At 36.6% G+C, this 19,940-nt stretch overlaps 1 protein-coding gene across 4 annotated transcripts in view; it reads left to right on the top strand.

The window, feature by feature from the left end:
• Nucleotides 1-19,940, top strand: part of dve (SATB1_N and homeodomain domain-containing protein dve) — a 192,681-nt gene that overhangs the window by 160,061 nt on the left and 12,680 nt on the right. For 3 of the 4 annotated variants that reach the window (XM_087351681.1, XM_022059282.2, XM_022059284.2), the window contains 3 exons: nt 6,946-7,140; nt 8,342-8,468; nt 9,111-9,213. In XM_087351681.1, the coding sequence (XP_087207807.1) occupies nt 6,946-7,140; nt 8,342-8,468; nt 9,111-9,213 (425 nt within the window). The remainder of the gene's footprint in view (nt 1-6,945; nt 7,141-8,341; nt 8,469-9,110; nt 9,214-19,940) is intronic. The other variant, XM_022059283.2, reaches the window with a different exon arrangement.

Raw genomic sequence — 19,940 nt, 5'->3', positions numbered from 1 at the left:
TACAGGTGGAGCACCAACCATCGTTAACCTCAGCGCTAGACTGAGTTATTTCATTCACGCTGCGGCCGCTTAAACCCAGAAGGAGAAGCGCCACTGCAGTCCATTGGATATGTAGGATGTGTTGGTAAAGAGGAAAATACGTGCTTTTGCGGAAATAAAAGTTGGTTCTGCAGCTTAGAGCCAGCTGTTATGACATGTTCATTATTATCATCATGATGAATATAATCAAGACCTGTTCCTTTAAATCTCGGGTTGTTCCTGGTGTTTCCATCTGCGTCTAGGTCTTCTCCTGTCCCGCCGTCAACGAGGTTGGTATTAGAGGGTTAATTTCGGCTGGCAGTTCCTGTCCATTATTTTCAGACTAAACTGTTAAAAAAGAAAAAACCGACAGTACGTATTGATCTTAAAGGATGGAAGTATAATATTAAAATGGATCAGAGAGAAATAATTAATAGAATGTGAAGTTTGCTTACAGTATTGTCTAGTAGCTGTCATTTGAGCCTAAGATTAGCTTTCAGGATATAATTGAGCAGGCTATTTTTTTGTTGGTTGAATTATCATAATTTATTTCAGGAAAACCGCTTCAGAGAATAAATTTATTCCTAATTTGACTAAACGTTTCAGTAATGTTTTGTAAGATATACGTATAAAGCGATTAAAGTGTAGAATAAGATCTTTGCATAAACAAAGGCTGAAAGTCATAGAGAATCCAATTATTTTTTCACATGACTGTACTTAGTAACCAATTTTATCATGGTATTATAACTGTGAACCACACTACCCCAAATATGTAACATTTATCACTGAACTGAGCACGGAAAAGAACCCCCCCCCCCGCTGACTTCTCAAATAAGGGCGAATTTCAAGATAGCTATGTCTTGTATTGGAAATGTTGCTGGCGGGTTCGAGGTTGTCAAAACTGCCGCTAGAGGCGCTGGTTTCCAGATGGCGTCAAGTTCTTTATCTGTTTTAACCGAGAATAGAAGGGAACATGAAACTTTGTTCAGTTTTCTTCTGTATATGGAAGTTTGAAACGGGGAGGTAAGTTAACATGCTGATATTAGTCGTTTAACCAGTGAATGACATGAACGATTATGGGACTTTCAGTCTTTGTATAAAGACGTCTCGTCCTCTTGGCGTAGTTCAATAAAAAGCTAGCGTTTTGATACTTTGAGTACCTTAGGAGATGGTATTTTGAAGAATAGACATTTGCTTTAATATTTATAATGCTTTCCAATCTACGTAAATTTATGATATGAAATTATTTTAGTCCGGGTTATGTGTTTCTGAAACTAATATAAGTCCAGGTATTGAAAGATATTTCGAAAACCATTAGAATGATATAAAGACACAGGGCATGGCGTGGCGAACATAAGGGAAGAGAACTTAAAAAGTCACTCGTGTTAGCAGGACTGAGCCTGGTAATCCTGAACTTCCACTCCGCACCTTCCTAGACTTATTCCCGTGTTTCATGAATGAGGAGAAAATGAAACGAGACAGAACCGACAGGCAGTGACATCTATACAGCTAAGAAAAGGAAACGAAGAAATAGAATAGCATCGTTTTTAGTGTGAGACGTGCAGCCCTCTCGCCATACCACCTTCGCTTAGGCCTGCCACTCCTCAACCCACGTTAAAGAAAAATATCATTCCCACTTCACACACCCACAAGACTCACGTTTACCATTAAATATGAAACCTCAAGATTCGCACTGGAGTTGGCTGTAATGTGCGACAGTCTGTTGATTAGTATGAATAAACAGTTAACAAAACACTCCTGTCTCGCATTTGTGACGTTGCTTCTTGTAATAAAGATTTGTATTACATTATTGTTGAGTCTGAAGATGACTGTCTACTGGGCTGTAGCGCCATGTAGGCTGGTAGAAGTTTACCGTCGTTTCAAAGGTCCTTGCTGCCTCCATCACCATGGCGAATTGCCTTACACGGCGCTATAACCCAGAAGACAGCCATTTTAAGAAGAAAATACATAAGTAGGTCATGTGATTAACTCGATTATGTTCTTGAAGAGCTTATGATTAAACGTAGAAAGAATGAGTGAAGTTTAGTAGCTGAAGATGGCATAGATTTACAATATAGAAATCATCTCGCCATGACCGTGTACTACGGACTGAAGATGAAGTAAAATTGGCTTCACACGGCTGTGAGCAGTCAGCTTCTGTTCTGACCGCTTTACACCAAGGGGAAAACCGGTGTCCTTGGTTGTCACAAGTAGGCCTGGGCGTAACGAAAGAAACGTCTGTCGCTAATGACACATTCTACCTCGGGTAGCAGTATTCTTTCGTTCTTTTGCGCGGGAACACCCCATCGTAGACGCTACCTTGCTGTGTGCAGTGAGCTCACATAACTTGGTATTTTGATAATGTGTACACGAGCCATGGTATTATCGTAAGGCGTGGTGAGAGGTGGAGCGCGGTTCTCAGAAGGTGCTGCTGATCCCGGATTAACCCCTTAGTGGGTTTCCTGTTACATAAAGCAGCATAGCTGCCCCAAACTTTGCTGAGAAGTTACGCTTGATCTGGCAGATTTCGTTCCTACGTGCTAACCAGACTCGCAAGCTACTAATTTACATTCCAGCCTTTACTTTTGTTGTCTCTTTTGGTTGTATTTTAATAATTTTGTTTTTGTGTAAGTTACGTCTTTGATTTCATTGTTTCCTGTATACTTTATTATTCTATTCTCTTATTTATCAATTTCCGACTTTTATTTGTACCGATTAATCGCTGTTGTTTTTCAATTCCGTATCTTCTTTAAAGTTTATACATCTCTTTTAAAAATTTGTTTTCTGCTTCTAGATTTCAATGTTCTTATTCGTTTCCGAGTGATTTGTGTTCCTTCTTCTTCCTTATATTTTCTCCTTCATATTTTTCGCACTTACACCTCTTTTTCTTGCCTGTTTTTTCTCTTTCCACGTGAATTAATTTTTCTATTCATTGTTTTCCCATTTTCTGTGTTCTCTTCATTTCCTCATATTTCTTTTATTACGACAATCTTACTTTTACTTACTTTTGCGGACATTTGTGTTTCGGTTTCAAATTTCCTGTCCCCTAATTTTCTTGTTTTTACCATCTCTACGTTATCCGCTCTTCTACGTCTCATTCTAGTTTGTCTTTTTGAGGTCTCTTTCTTTTCCGCTTTTATACTAACTTCTTTCCACATTTTACGGTTTTCCTCTGTATTTAGAGATTTGTTTATATATTTTTTCTTTTATTCTTTGGTTATATGGCTTTTTGATTTTGTTTTTCTAGAGTCTGTTCTTTATTGACTCCGAAGTTTCTAACTCCTTACTTTTCGTTGTTCTTTCCCGCTTTCTTCTTTATCCTCCTTCGCTCGTTTCGTTTTGTTTTCACCTTCATTCTCTTCTCGGTTCCGTTTATGACGTCAGGATCAATTCACTCTTTTCTCCCTCCATCTTTAAGATGCGGTTAATTTGTCCACGTACGAGCGAATAAAGCTGAATGGAACATCAATAACGAAATCTTTATTTGACTCCCTCCATGACAGCAAAGAATATCATTTCGTGGAAAATCCACAGTTTAACGTGGAGTACGAATAAAGGTGCAGGATTCGTATTATCCACAAGCACACATAAACTGCACCTTTATTATTTCGCAGTGTATACCTCGGAAAGTCATATTTTACCCCTAGAACAGAGGTTAATATGTGGCCAGCGAAACAATTTAATCAAACCCGCAGCTATTACGAATGAATAGGTCATTTATCAGTGTTTTAGTCGAGAGAAAATGTTAATGTCTGAAAGTAAAAAAGGCCTACTAGTCGGAAATTTACTTTTTGGAAGTCGCTATTAGCATATTTAATTTTATTTAGAATAATTACAATTTAGAATGAAATAATAAAGTAACATGCACTCCAGATTCCTATTTAAGTACTCTCTTAACATATTGAGAACACCAAAGTTTAGAATGTTCCGTCAGAATTTATTATTGAAAATGTTATTAATATCTCTTTTATATATCTACAGTGTATGTTAAGTCCATGCTACTAATTTCAAAGTAAAATTCAAGTTCGCGTGTTCTTAATTTAAGCACCACACTGTGAATATGTAGGCCATACGGAGGAATAAAGGTGTAACTCCAACCATTCCTAGTTCGCTCACTAGTTGGAGGTGAGTTGTCACCTTCAAGGCTCAGTCAATTTACCATCGAGAAAAGAGTCACGGTACACATTGGATAAGAGAGCTGATCTTGACCCTGTGGCGTAGAGGAAATGTTCTGTCTGGAATCGAATAATGATCGCCCAACTTCTAGTCGTTTAACACTATTGGTTGAGCTATTCTTTAGTAGAGGCTGTAAAATTTTTGCCCCTTTTCACTACTACGTAGCGCGTTTCGAATGGAAAATTATACTTCCAGATACTGAATAAGTAGACGTAGACAGCCGACAAGAGGTGATTCTCGAGCTTGGGGGCCGGGCCTTTAGTTATGAATTCCCCGCCGTAAGAAGAAAACAGCATATTACAAGATTTTACTTAGGACTTCGGACTTGAAAAAAGTCGAGGAATTTTTTTACTAGTCTTAAAAAATGCACTGCTCCACAGAGTTGGATCCAACAGTTGGCTGATAGGACATTAAAAAATAATAATAATAATAATAATAATAAGGGAAAGAAGGAGTAGAAAACAAAGATGGAGAAAGAAAAATTAAAAAAAATTAAGTGAAGGGGAATTAAATATAAAACAACAAGAACACAGAATTTGTGTACTGTGTGTCGGGTCCACGCCTGTAATGTACGGAGTTATTGCTTTCTATTAAATCTGTTTTCGGCTGACAGTTATAAAAGCTGGCCTAACTCCGTTCTTGTCGAATAGTTACTATTTATGTAAAATCCGTATATATAATATATAATGCTACATTGGAGCTGGATTTAGGGATTAATACCCGTGACCATCTAGCAGTTCATGAAACATTAGCCTATATCAATCAAACACTAGCTACATTGAAGCAACGAAGTGTTACCAGTTAGCATGTGCCATTTCAGTCTAATCTACTGCGCTCTGCCGTTTCATCAAATTATTAATTTCAATATGTAATAGACAGTGTTTTGCGTTTCTCACGTCCAGCAACGCTCTTGATACAAACGCAGTCACAAACGCGTGTCTACTGAGTGGACAGCCATAACGGAAAATGGTCATACTCTCATGGTGTGGCAACTAATCGCATTTTAAATTCAAACTACAAGATATAGTGCTGCAATGAAATTTACACTCCTGAAAACTTTGCATAAAACTGGATAATTTACACGTGTTATTCGTTTACTTATTCATAGATTTATAAACTTATTTGGGAATATTTATTTGCTTATTTAATCAAGAATCCAATTAGGTTATTATTTCATGATATTTGAAGTTCTCACTACGGTGAAAATGTCGAATGTGTTTTCCTGCGTTCTGACATGTTGTATCTCATTCATGTAAATGAAGACAGTGCGTTTCTCCGAGAAGTCAGCAACCATCCACAAGTTTACACGACGTCATAGCTCCAAAGCCCACAATCGAAATTATTATCTTACTCCTTTATCCATCAATTCTTTACATTATTCCGTATTTATTATTCATTGATAGAAGTACACTATTCTATCAGTTCTTAATAAATTACCCATGAACCATTTAGTATATTCATTCATCACTTTCTTCATTTCGCTCATTCTCTCCTCCATATATTCTCCCAGTGAACCACCCTGTAACTTTCTTGGTGTTATTCTAAATGTCCCTTTCATAGAAATACATCCCCACCAAAATTCTGTGTACAGTCATTTTAACCAGTAAACAGTAACCTCTTTATTTCAATGCCCTAAATGTATGAGTTAATCTGAATAGACCACTGAGTTACTCGTTACGTAATATCCGAATGTCCAAGCATCCAGAAAGGTTTCTTTATTGTGTAAGTTGTTTCCGTACGTGCTAAGGGATTTATTCTCTCCCCAGTTTTGTTGGAGTTTCCGTCTTTTGGGTCAGGGAAGGATAAAAGAGGATAAATAGGTGATAAAGGTCAGCTACTTTTTTTTTCCTGTCAGGTTGAAACTTCGGACATAGTATTACATTGTTCCGACTGCATCTTCTTCTTAGCTTAACAAGATTACCTTACAAATAAGCTACCGTAAGCCACTCCTCGCTCCGGTATTAAGCCAAGTATACACACGCGAACGTGAAGGAAATCCAGCAGAAACTGAGCCATGCCACGGTTCTTCTGAAGCAGAATTCCAAGTCATTTCCTCCCGAGGTTAGGTGATAAAATAAATAGGCTTACTTTTGCGCATTATTTGCGCAAAAAAAAAATGGCGCACTGTAAGGTGCGTTTGACTGTCCGCATATATTCCCTCAAGTTTTGTTGGAAACTACTAAACAGATTTGTATTAAATATGATATTGCACGATTTTAATAATGTTGTACGGTGATCAGATAAACATTTCATTGTGGAACAAATTTTTACGTGACATGAAATATAGATCTCGTTTTATTTGAAACAATGTGCGATATTTAAGAATGTCAAAGAACAAGGTGTTGGTGGTAACAAAAATCAAAAAAAAAAGCTGGGGAAAAAATGGTTAATGAACCAAATCATAATTTTTAATCTCAATCAGATATAATCAAAATTACCAAATGAGGGAGGGCGGGATGGGATGGGATGGGCACGCAGAACGCGTGGAGTAGATGAGAATTAATACACTATCTGGTTGGTTAGCCTCACTTGAGAGAGGCGGACGTATATTAGAGGATAATATAAAAATTAATCTTACTGAAACACAGTTTGAGTGTTTGGACTGATTCAGTTGACTCTTAATGGCGTCGGACGGAGAAATTTTGTTAACACGATCAAGACTAAAGCAAGGAATTTCTTGGCCAGCTGATCCCTGGTCAGCATAGATGTTACAGTTCACTGGCTAAGTAGAGCTTTGGTCCTTTGTTGCAGGCAAGTCTCTCCCAGTGCATTGCGTCGTGGAGGCCGTGTCTGCACTGGAAGACTCGCGACTAATGTGGAGACGGAAGCCAGTCGTCGAGACGGACAGCTACGTCATCATACCCGTCAACACGGCGTTCCAGGACCTCGTGCAGGTCGCGTTGCATAGACTGGGATACCCCAGGGACAGTGCTTCGGCGGCGAAAGGTCAGTGGGAGAAAATATTTGGTGACACTTATTTAAATACTTTACTTTTGCTCCTGAGCTGATGTGCACTCACACTGCTCAACTATAGTTAATTTAATTTTAATTTTTAATCCCGATGTAAACATGAAGAAGATTTTTCGTCTTTCCGGATTCTGAAAGCCGCCACCCAATTCCTTGGTAGCCGTCACACACAGGTGAATGTAGTACGCATTCACAAGAAATATAGTCTCTCAACTGTCATTATATTTTAGTAATATTTGTACCATTTAATCATTAATTATTCATTGTACTGGACGTCATTGCTAGTGGTCTCGACCGAATATGGCCAGAAGCCCGCCAATTGGACAGCCTGTATATAGGTACAAGATATATGAGACGTAAGTCATCATTTTCGCACTTCGGCCATATTTACCATGTAGAAAGCAACCCGCAGTATCTGTTTGTCACAAGGCTGGTGATACCTTGTGGTGAGAAAAAGTTTTTGAAAGCCTCTAACAAGATTTGAAAAATCTTATACTAGACTCATGTCCTGAGAAGTCACAAGCAAGAGACTCGTACCGGGGATTCGATCTAGAACCCTTCTGAATACGTTCCAGACTCTATTATGACAGTGACGTTTATAGTCTGTAGTCGTGCCAGGGTGCATTCATAATGACTGCATATCCATAGCGGTTCGTATGCTCGGTTCAAAGTGAGTGTTAACAGCAGGTTGTCTCTTCAGCTGTTTAGTTCCCATAGCATCAACCTATGCGTTTGTAGGCCTGTGATTACCTCTGCATATCTCCATATATCGCACTGCAGAATACAGTAGGTCAGCCAGACCTGTTATTTAATTTAATAATATAGAATAGCTCCAGCGAGCAGTCTTCTGTGAAAGTTCAGCTTGTCAAGAAATGCCACTTATTTTGTAGAACACGAAGGTTTATACCGTCGACAAGAACCAACCACTGGACCTTGTAATGAGCCAATTGAATCTAGTTTATTCCCAACAACCTAGTCTGCTAATTTAAGTAGTTATAATATGGAGCTGTGCTAAGTTTCGATCAGGAATTCAACAAATTTTAAGTCTGATTCTCGAAGTCTGTGTAACATTTAACTGTAGTCTTATCTGTAAAATATAGTTTTGACGAAGAATTCAAAATTTATCACCAGTATATTATCTGAATAATTTATAATATTGAACTGTGCTTTGGTCTGTAAGGTTCAGTTGTGATCAAAAACTGGAAGCCACTGAGTTTCGAAAAGATAGCGGAGGGCCCGACCGTTACTGTGGGAGATATCTTGGGAGAGCTGACGACTGTAGCAACACTCCGGATACAGCTCTATAGGTGAGTTCAACATTCCTAATCGATTAGGTAGTTTAGTATTTGTGCTACCTGCCATAGCATATTCCAATGGTCAATCACTATACAATACCGCTGGACTGTTTACTTCTTTCTATAATTTCCAATGAGTAAATGTAAATATATTACGAAATGCCGATCTGCCGTTTGAGGGATATTATTAATTATAAAATAGATTCAGTAAATCCTAACTCCTATATATCGTGTCAAGAAAAGATTTGGACGTCTGTTTGGGAGGTAGTTGGTTTGAATCTCCATTAGGTTATCAGATACTCAATAACGGGATAATTTCTTGAAACAGGATCACTCTCGCATTGTTCCAAGTCAATATCTGCATATAATCCATTAAGAACTGTTGTCTTTTTAACCATTTGACGCTTTATAATCTCTTCAGTTGAAATGGGATTGTTAAATAAATAATAATTAGTAGCTCGGGATTTTAGAACGCCATGCACTCCAAAGCGAAATAGTCACAAGAGCTTGAGGACATGCCATTTCTAGAACAGCTTTCTCTTCTTCAGTTCTTAAATGCGCATCGGGATGAAATGCTGTTAGAAACTGAATCTGATTTCGTATGAAACAAGGGAAAGGTTTAGGGCCGTGTCTTACGTGATGTATTAATTTCAGGGCGCGGCCAAGCATCCTGTCTGATATTAAGGACAAATTACTACGCCTCCTCCTTGCGCAGTCCCATGGCCTCCTGTTGTCCTCAGGTTGTCCCCTGGACGAGGTAAGTGGGTTTACCACCATTCATTTACGTAGCGTGTCAGAATTCAATATGGCGTAGCCGGCTTTGAACGTGTTAGATAAACTTGAATTACTTTTCTTCATTATTCTTTCTTCTTCTCTTGTTCTTTCGATGTTATGTTCTTCTATCTTTTCTTCATTAGTCTCTGTCTTTCCCCGATTTCCTGCGAATTTCATTTATTTTTTTACTTTCATCTTCCGTTCTCTCTTTATTTATTTATTAATTTTATTTTCACTTTCCATTCAACCCTATCGTACCTTTTCACAAATATAAAGCAAGTGAAAATATTCACAAGAATATATATAAATATAAAAAATATGTAGGCCTATTCTTTATAGCCAAGACTTTGTCGAATACATTTTAATATACGTGTATTTTTAATTACTTTTTAACTATCCGGATGATATAAGGCTTATTAATGAAAATGGTACTTAATATAGTAATCGATATATGAGGGAAACAATACATTTCGTACAATGGTTGCTTTAGGGTAATGTCTAATTACACACTACAGACAGACGGCAGGACGGACGGACGGACGAAGGAATGGATTTCCCTACACTAAGACAATTTTAATGTTTGTCAATACTAACAAATGATTTGACTACAGCAATTATTTTTAATGAATGTTTTTTCCTTTACATTCTAATTTATAAAACGTTAGAGGTCTGTTGACACAGACTAAAGTTGCTGGATGTTGTTAGTCAGTCAGACAAGTCAGATTTTTAGTTAGTTTAGTACTTATTTCAATTTAGTGTAGTCGTATAATGCGGTCCTTTATTACTCCCAAGTAGTCCTGCCAAATCTCGAATGGAAAGCTGGCTAAGTTTTCTCCAGAAAGACTAAGGCCGTGAAACAGCAGTAGCAGCAGAACTACTGCTGATTACATTGGTCGCGTCGTTTAAGGCTTTGGTATTTACCGCCTAGACACTAGGATATTGGGTTTGAGATTCACTGGACACATGGGTCTACATCCACTTTTCTGTCTTGTGTAGACAGAGACATTTCGAGAGGCTGGCCTCCCGTCAGGAATCACTACCAAATGTCTGAAAGGATTCATAATATCCGAGTTTGGTCTAATTTTGAATTGGAGCAGACCTCAAGGCGTAATACCCAAAATACTTTAAAAATTAGTTAGTTATTTTAGACAGACAACAGTAACAGACATTTATGTGAACAGTTGAACTTTCCTGGTATGTCCACTATTGAAGAAACCTTTCCGAAGCAAGTTTCTCCAAGTGAGTGACATAAAGATATGTATTTTGTGTCCTATTTTCTTCTTTTATACCTTTAAGCATCCTTAAGTAATTTCATTTTGCATGGCTTTTAATTTTTTTGTGTAACACAAAATACGCAGACAGTCCTGAAGGGAGATTTAATATAAATGCATTTTCAAATTAATGCGGGAAAAAGTTATTATACCTTGTCATAATGTTAAAGACAGAATATCTCTAAAAGGGTGTCTCACTCGTCCCTCAATCTATTAACCCTTTCGTTTAAAAAATGTTCAACCCCATTTCCGTTGTTAGAACTTTGGATGTAATAGTACCAGCAAAGAATGGGGAGTGTGGAAAGGGGTGAAGTTTCAACCTGCTATATGAGTACTACACGAGAAAGGGGAAAGTCTGAGAAGAAGTTGGGGTGGTTGTTAATAGAGGGTAGAAATGGGATGGGCGGTATGTCTTTTGATCTCATTAATGCTATGAAATAATGCTGTATAATCTTATTAAAATAGAGGTTAGGTGGAAAGCAATCCCTTATATATGTATATATATGGTTGTGACTACTGCAGCTACACTTACTCCCTCGAGGGGGTTCAGAGAGGGTGGGGGTGTAGACTAAAGCTTAGAATCTTCCTTCTCCTCATGGAACCAGGTTTCTCTTTCGGAAAGCTTCTAGCTGCTGGAGCAGTGAAATCTGAGTTCTTTAAACCATAAGCTACGAAAAGCGACGGTTTATATATTTTATTGCATACGTAATTGTAAGTGGTGTCAAGAAATATAGTTATAACTAAATTTTCATAAAATTAGTAACAAAGTCGTAATATAAGCGTATGCAATGAATTCGGTTATTTACAAAAGTCTGATTATCTAAGAAGAAAAGTACCAGATGGATATTAGGCTAGTGGTACGATTAGAGACGGAAGGAATTCAGGAAATATTAGATATTAATAACTGGGAAAATTTTATGATTCCTTAGCTTTACCATCAGCTGAAAATTTCTGGTCGTTTGGCCTGTCCCAATCTCAGGTTAGTGGAATTGTTCCTTCCATCTCTTCCGTGATCGACCTGTCTCTCTTTTTCCTTTAGGGCAGAAGTCGAATAGCTTCCGAGGAAATCAGTAAGTTGGCATTCATAATATATATCCTCGGTTGTTCTGTTGGTAGTTATAAATCTGTTTAGGTCTTATAAAACATAAACACAAATTATACCTATTAGTCGTAATTTGCAATATTTTACAAATCCGAACATACTTAAATCATGTCAATTTGTGTTCCTACGATTTTCACCTGTCATTCACAAACAAGAAGTTTAAGTTTTAAAGACATAGCAGATATTGTAAAACTAACAACTTAACAGAGTGGTCATCACCCTGATGATGGAGGCAAATAACATCTCTGAAACGTCTGTAATATTCTGCCAGATTACATTAATTTTCAAAAAGATATGTTGTTTATATGCGGTACATGAACTGCACACCTTACGTAACGATGGATTTGTCGCTGATGAATCACCGTTTGATCTGACAGGTTTTCCGACATGTATCATCAACCGCCACTGGATTATGATCACATTGTCGTGATTTCCCCTGCATTTCTGTTTAGTGAAGTAACCTCTTCCTTTCCGAAAGGATTAAAAGTGGGAGATCTTGTCTCCCCTGTCAAACAGAAGGAAAAATAAAGTTACGACTCCGTAAGTTCCCACTTTACAATAATGCTTATTGTATTTGAGCAACGATACGTTTGCAGCAAACTCCACAGCTGCAAGATAGTACGAACTTCAAAGAGGAACAACATCTGTAACCAGAGTTTTGATCGTGGACCAATCTGCGTCCTCATGACGTCATACTTATTTAAACCTTCAGATTAAAATAACATAAAGGCATAAAAATAATAAGTGGGTATAAATGTTAATTTTTTAAACAAAATTGTCAATATGCTAATGAAAGGAGTGCTAGTTTTCGAACAAATTGACTTCAAATCAGGAAATTAAATTCGTAAATATTTTCTAACGAAATTAGTGACAGTGTAAAACAGTCCATAGTTATGAACTGAATAAACAGTCGACGTAGAAGTTTTATTTCTATGTTTAAACCATTCCTTGACACGAAAATAAGTACGTAATTATTTGTGATCCTGTTGATTTTAATGTGAGATCATTACACGGGTAATTCTCTTTGTAAACAACGTATCTTTTGTCACAGAATTATACAAATGAATAAAGGTGCATTAACTATAATCTCAGAGATCAGAATCTTTTAAATCATTAATAATTTTCGTAGTGACTAGCAAATATTGCGTGGCATTAGGACGTCATGAATTCTCTCCCACGTTAACAGAAGTAAATAGACGATTGTGTCATTTTATCTACCTTAGGTTATAAAGCTGTAAGCGCATTTTAAGTTATTTCACAGGCAGATAACTGGAGTCGCTGCGATAAATGTACTTTGCACCTAGTTCATGCGAACTACGTGAGAGACAAGACACAATAGGGCGTCTGAACCAGCATGAGAATTTAACCCTGCAGTTTATAGGAAGCAGAAGGCTTAGAATGATCTGAATGGAAGGCGCTCATGTTTGTTGTGATGTCTGGCAAATTAAGTAGAACTGGGTTGGTTGTGAAAACGCAGAGTACCTTGAGTTTAAACACGGAACCTAAAATAAACCCCGAAATGTAAATGTGGGAGTAGGGCGCTGTAGAAAAATAAAGTCGGAACGTGTGACAAAAGAATTTTGTCCTCAAAAGTATTAATCACCCACTCAATCCTGATGTTATTTATGGAAACAGAATAAATATGATAAATCATTAAATTGTGACTGAAGAAAAGTTTCTTTGATGATTAGTCATCTTTAAATATTTGTCAATGAATAACTTCATACATTAAAGGATCTGAGGTTTTGACGACGTTAAGTTCAAACATGGCTGTCCTCTAGGTTGTAACGCCATGTAACGTCAAGTAGATGATGACCAACGTTTCAGAGGTCTTTGCTGCCGCCATCATCAGGGCGATCATCGCAGCCATCTTCAAACTTCACACATTATTTTACAAAAAATAAGTTGTGTAATGTTTATCTCTTTTAACATGTTTATATCTTAAATATTAACTTTGTTTTCATTTACTCTTTTCTCAATTAGTTTAATCTTCTTAACTGAATATCTAACTATTATTAATTGCGGTCTATTTCCGTAAGCTGAGTCCAGCAGCGAACTTCTGTACGCATGGTCTTTAGTGTAATAACTGGCTGCAGACTGGGGTTCGATTTCCGGCAATGATAGGATATATTTCGCAACTACTATGTCCAGACTGGCTCACAGCCATCCAACTTATTAACCGCCGACCGGAGGCTCTTTCCCTGGAGGTAAAGCAGTCTGAGCTTGCATCTAGTGTCGAACCCAAGAACGTATGGAGTAGTGCATCACTCTTCCTATGTGCCTACATGACGAAGATCTTGTCACTGGAACCTAATATTTACCTTCAATTGAACAAAAATACTTTATACGTCGAGTAGCTAAAACTTGCTATTCGGAACTGTTACAATTTCAAAATAACAGCAGGAGTTTAGAGCGGGTAGAGTTATATGTAACCACCGTCTCAAAAATATAATCTTATTTACTCCGTTTCAAGTTTTCAAAACCAAGACTCCAGCTATATATAAAATGTAATATAACGCAAAAAAATAAATCTATAAGGCGGCAAATGAAGGAAAAAATATCACCATAAGTAAATTTTCAGTTGATTTCCTCAGATAAATTACTGCGATCAGTAATGGTAAAACCATGAGAGAGGGATTTGGCAACTGCGATCTTCTCAAACTGTTAAACATTTGTGAAACAAAATATCAAACGCCTATTTCTGACGGGTTATTAAATGAAGTTGAAAGTTAAGTTTATTTGTTTTTACTTGACTACCATAATCGTTTTTGGTCTCAAATACCTTTCTACAAACTGAATAATATTATAATATCAATTACCAAACAAAACTTTACAATCATTCTTTGATAATAAAAAAAATAATGTAATTTCACCTCAGTTCTCACGACCGCCAGTTTGGTATCGCTTACGAACTTAAAAGGTACTAAAGATACCTCTTAGAACACGTAGGAGCAGTTGAGAAGATGATATTGTAGTGTTTTTAACAAAATTTTGTGTGGATGTAGCTTATGTAAGATTCAGTGGCGGACTCTTGTGAGCACTATAAATAATCATTTGGATTCGTAATACACTGGAAATTCCCTAACTAATTAATCGTCTATTACCTTTTCAGGAATAACTGTGCTTGTGGTTTTAAGTCTCTTTTAAAGATTTCTCGATGAAAATAATATAGAACCCATACGTTCAATTAGTCCGCGCGTTCTAAATGTTATAACCATTTCATTGTTTATTTTACCTCCTCTAATAGCATTAACCTGAAAATTAAAGTATACAAAACAACAATAATTTTGCCTGTTGTTTTGTATGGGTGTGAAACATGGTCTCTCACTCTGAGGATGTTAAGGAGCATAGTTGGACCTATGAGAGAAGAGGATGGGGTGAGGAGAAAACTGCATAATGATGAGCTTAAAAATTTGTACTCTTCCATTTTGTCAGGGTGATTAAGTTGAGAAGGAGATGGGTGGGGAATGTAGCATGGATGGGATAAGAGGTGTGCACCGGGTATTGGTTGGGAAGCCTGAGGGGAAGAGCCCGCTGGGGAGATCTAGACATAGATGGGAGATAGGAGTTGAAGGAGACTGGATTTTGTTGGCCCAGGACAGGGTCTGGTGGAGGGCTTTGTTAATTCGGTGATGAACCTTCGGATTCGGTAAGCCGTCTAGTTAGTTAGTTAATAGCATTAAATGATTAGTAACAAATGTGAAATTATTTATTGTACACTTTTTTATATGTCTAACTTAATCTTACATGCAGGCCACATGTTGAATTCAGATCTGAATATTAGTCCATGGTTAGGTGAGCTACCGAATTGGTCACGACGTTACACTGATTCTGTCGCAGAAACTCGCACTTCGCTTTTGCTTCTGTCACACAGAAGAAATAACGGCGTGTGTAGTAGATAATGATATTTCATGGGATGATAGTTTTGTTGTATTGTAAGTTGGATTCACACTCAGGTGCGTCACGTGTCGCCTAATAATGGGGTTATTCACAACCCGATTATTCAGACCCAGACAGAGATTTTAGCCTTGTATGAAAGGATTTCTAAAGATAAAGGGTAAAGACTCAACTGCGAAACAACCATGCATAATGTAAATACAGTTTTTTGAAGTGCTGACAGTTCGTATGAAGAGAAGAGCGGACATTTAAGGGCTTAATTCTCTCCTCTCGCCTTGAAATGTCTAAAATGAAATAAAATTAAAACAATTTAAAGACAAATTATTGTTCTAAATATATTGATATATTATTAAAATAATAAGCAGATGTTAGTATTACAAATAAATTGATTTATTAATAAAGAGTGTGGCTGATTAATGTGAAGGAATTAATTTAAAATACTGACTTAACTATAGTGAGAAACAGACATAGGGCAATGGAGACAAAAGAAGAATAAGAGGTATAGAAACGAACTCCGTACATCAAAATCACTTTTCAGAAATTAGTACGTAATCGCTGAGCTAGTCAAATTACCCGCCTTATGTGAAACCAAAATTTCCAGTAATGTAGGCCTGTTCACTACAGCCCGCCAGTGGATCATACTCTGAACCAGAGAAAATCAATTAATATTCCGGCATCTTATTAAAGATACATCTTAATATTATCTGCCCATCTATGCCCAAAAGTCCAAAGTGTTCTCTTCTCTACAGATTTTCAACTTAAAACTTTTTTGTATTTCTTATCCCCGTGTGTGCTACATGACCCGCTTATCTCACGCCTTAATTTTATAGCCCCAAAATTACTAGCTGAAGAGTACAAATTTTGAAGCTCGTTATTATACAGTTTTCTCCTAGATCCTAATATTTTTCTAAGCAATTGTTTTTAGATTCCCTCAGAACGCGTCATCTTCTTAGAGCTACAGACAAAGTTTCAAACACATATAAAAATGAACTAAAATTACAGATTTACATATTTTAATCCTATGTGCTTGAATCGGAAATGGGTAGATATGGGATTCTAAATTTAACGGTAGCAAGTAATTGCAGAGTGAAATTTGCTTATAATTTATTTGTAAATGTAATTGTAATTTGGCTTCGTTGTTCCCAAATACTTAAATAAAAATGTATAAATAAGAAATTAATGTTTTTAATTGAATATGCATAATCAGGCAAAAATTATACACTGAAATACGTAGCACACTTAGTATCAATCAGATTAGAACAGTTCGTCGCGCTTGCTTGGGGATACCAGAAATGCACGCAGCATTTTGGTCTGAATATCCATAGCAAATAGCTTATTTGGAAGACCTACGTGTAGATGGAATTGTACTAAAATTATATATTTGAAATAAATAGCGTGTGAGGATGCAGACTGGATTCATTCTGTTCACTACATAATCCAGTTGTTTCTCCTACGAACACAACAATAAAATTTCACATTCCATAAAGGTTGAAAATTACTTTGATTATCTGAACTACTATCAGCTTCATGGAGACAGTTAGTGAGGAATCTAAAGTATATAATGTAGTTGCAGAGATTACAACATAAGGAAGAGATGAAAAGACCATTGTTAAATACAAGCGGTCTAACATTCTATGCAATTTTAAAATCACAGTGCGAGAAATAAGAGGAAGACCAAGGAAAAGATGGAAGGTAAATATGAGACCGGTTAAGACATTAAATTGTCTGATCAATGAATATAATAAAAATGAAGTACTGAGGACTGATGTACTATACAGTAGACTAGAAGGTCTTAAAGAAACTGGAGCTAATCACAGCGCCAGTTAGGAAGCTGAAGGTGCGACAGATTTATAACTGGAGTCAGGATTCGCTTGTGACAGAGGAAGCTATGTTGAGCAGACAGAGAAGAAATCATAATTTTGTAAGGATAAAGGTTAAGAACTTACTTAAGACCAGGGACCAAGTTTCTGCTAGTCACCTTTCATATCGTAAATTTGTCTTTAGAGCCATAAAAATCTACAGTCAGAGGGATCAGAACTAGAAATTAGAAGCTATCGCTCTGCCGCCATGTACGAGAAAAGTCGTTCATAAGTGACATAAGTAACGTTTCCTATAACTTGTCTCGTGGAACAGAACGGAGACGTCCTCCAGATGGTAGTGACGTTACAAGAATAAAATGGTGCTCTTTACAAAATAAAATAAAATAAAATAAATATAATAATATTAATGTTCTTCAACTTTCCTACACGTGACCCACGTTATTAACATTCGTTTCATTTCTTTAATAAAACAGAACTACCTCCAAAATTACTCTACATACGTCTTGATGAAGTGATGCTTAATTAAGCATATGAGCAACTTAACCTTTAAATTTACCTCCAGTATTATTGTAATTATATTCAAATTAATCTACGTCTATCTAAACTTGTATTGAATAATTAAAAACAAAAATAACTATTACAAAACTTTCAAGATAACGTATCTGGAGCAGAGTAGCTTCCTATATTTTTTTAATTCCAAATTTCGTTTTATTTGCACTAAAACTTACGGGTTTAATATCCATGGATAAAGTTAATATCGATATTATGTGTGCTTCAAATAGTGCATCTTATTCTATTTATTTCTACAGACTAGAATATCATATTTATTTCCTATTTGTTTCTTTCAATAGCCTTGTGCAACATTACCACTGTTTCTGACAAACTCTTTTACAAAATTCGTTATTGGTATTATTTTTTCTTGTTATTAAGAAGTTTTTCCTCGTTTAGTTTCCACCGTGTTTATGGATTCCTTTTCTCTTTTTCAGTCTCTTCTTCTCACTTTTTACGTGTTCTTCACGCTCTAGCATGTCTGTCTATCTGTCGTGTTTTCCTTAAGGGGTAGGCAAACTTCATAGGGCACTGTTGCACACATTAGTGCATGAACGCCCTAAGGAGCAACAATGACCTCATTACCGTGAACAACACATTTGGAATGTCATTGTATTCCAGAGAGTACACCTTTTAAAACTTTTTTTTAAAAAAAATTTCATTTCTTTCTTTCTTTCAAACCCTCCTCTTTACTTTTTCTTAATTATCAGTATTATAGGACAAGAGTTACTTATACTGTTGTTACTTTAAACTGTGTGTATGATGCAGAATCTCTGCTGTATCAGATCACAAGAGAAACAATATCGTAAATTTCTTTTTTCCTCTGTTCTTCCCCCTTCCTGTTTCCATACTAAAGTTCGTAGCCTGTGTTGAATCGCACATAAAATCTACGGAGGATTATAAGGCAGGGGATTAAGTCATTGCACAGAGCAGCAGGAACAAAAGAAGCAAGTCAGTGGTTAAGACAGTTTCTCTCAGCCGCCGAGTGCAAAGTGCTTGAGCAATATTATCAGGAGTTATTACCCCTCCCTCCCCCATTACTGTCGGTGGATGGTTCTTTATTTTGGCAGCGGCTAGTCTCGGAACGTGCCCCGAATTCTTTAGCCCAATAGCCCCTCCCCCCAAATAAATGTTGTAGTTTCTTTCATAAAGTTTAATTATTACATTTATTGTCTAATGGAGTGTGTAACAATTACTTACATAAAATTCTTATTGACTTATTAGACGTTGCCGTCGACTGGTTAGCACTTCGGAGGTTCCAGGTTCAAATCTCAGCCTGGAGACCGACTATTATCAATGAAATTGTTGCGGTTTCCTATGCCTCTCCAGGCAATATATCAGGGAAGTACCTTAAATTAGGTTACGACTGTTTTTATCCATAGTTGTACAATTTAGAATTCGGTAATAGCCATTTAAATCTACGCTGAGCTACTAACAGCATTTCAAATAAACTACAATTAAATAAATAATACGTAAATTTATGACTGTTCATAGGTTAATTAACTTCTTTCGTGCTAGTTTTTATACTTAAATTTCCCCTTGTTAGTATACTTCTATGTTAACGTAACGAAAACTTCTATCAGTGTATTTCTTGGTTGACGTAATAACATTTTCTGTCATTATTTTTCCATAATAGGGAACGAAATGAAATATTCTGTTTGCATATTTCTATGGTAATTTATTTTTGTCTGTACATTTACAAAGCAAAGTATAATTATTTTTGCTTAAAAATCACTAATAATTAGCTTTAACTGTCGAGAAATATCGGCAGAACATTCTTTAAAAAGTCTCAGGCACGTCATAAAGACAACTCCAAGAGGCCAGTATTTTTAATATCGTGACAAACATAGAAAAAGTCAACGGCACTCTATCATCTGAAGCGGTTAATTAGGGTTAAATGCGATGTTCCTTTATAAACAAGTTGTATCTTCACATTATGGTTTTATTACATGAACTGTGGTTAAATAAATACTGCACTCTGTTTTCCTTACGTGGATTTCTTGTCAGAGTTCTTGGGTCTAATCCAGTTGAAGCTTAACTCATCCAAGGTGCCCAAAACAACGTAGACGGA

Source organism: Zootermopsis nevadensis, unplaced genomic scaffold (assembly GCF_977971745.1).
Source record: "Zootermopsis nevadensis isolate Lab colony 2312 unplaced genomic scaffold, Znev_1.0 Znev_ptg000020l, whole genome shotgun sequence".
In the NCBI taxonomy this organism is placed as follows: Eukaryota; Metazoa; Arthropoda; class Insecta; order Blattodea; family Termopsidae; genus Zootermopsis; species Zootermopsis nevadensis.
The sequence above is the reverse complement of the archived record's forward strand: the minus strand, read 5'-3'. Positions and strand labels throughout refer to the sequence as shown.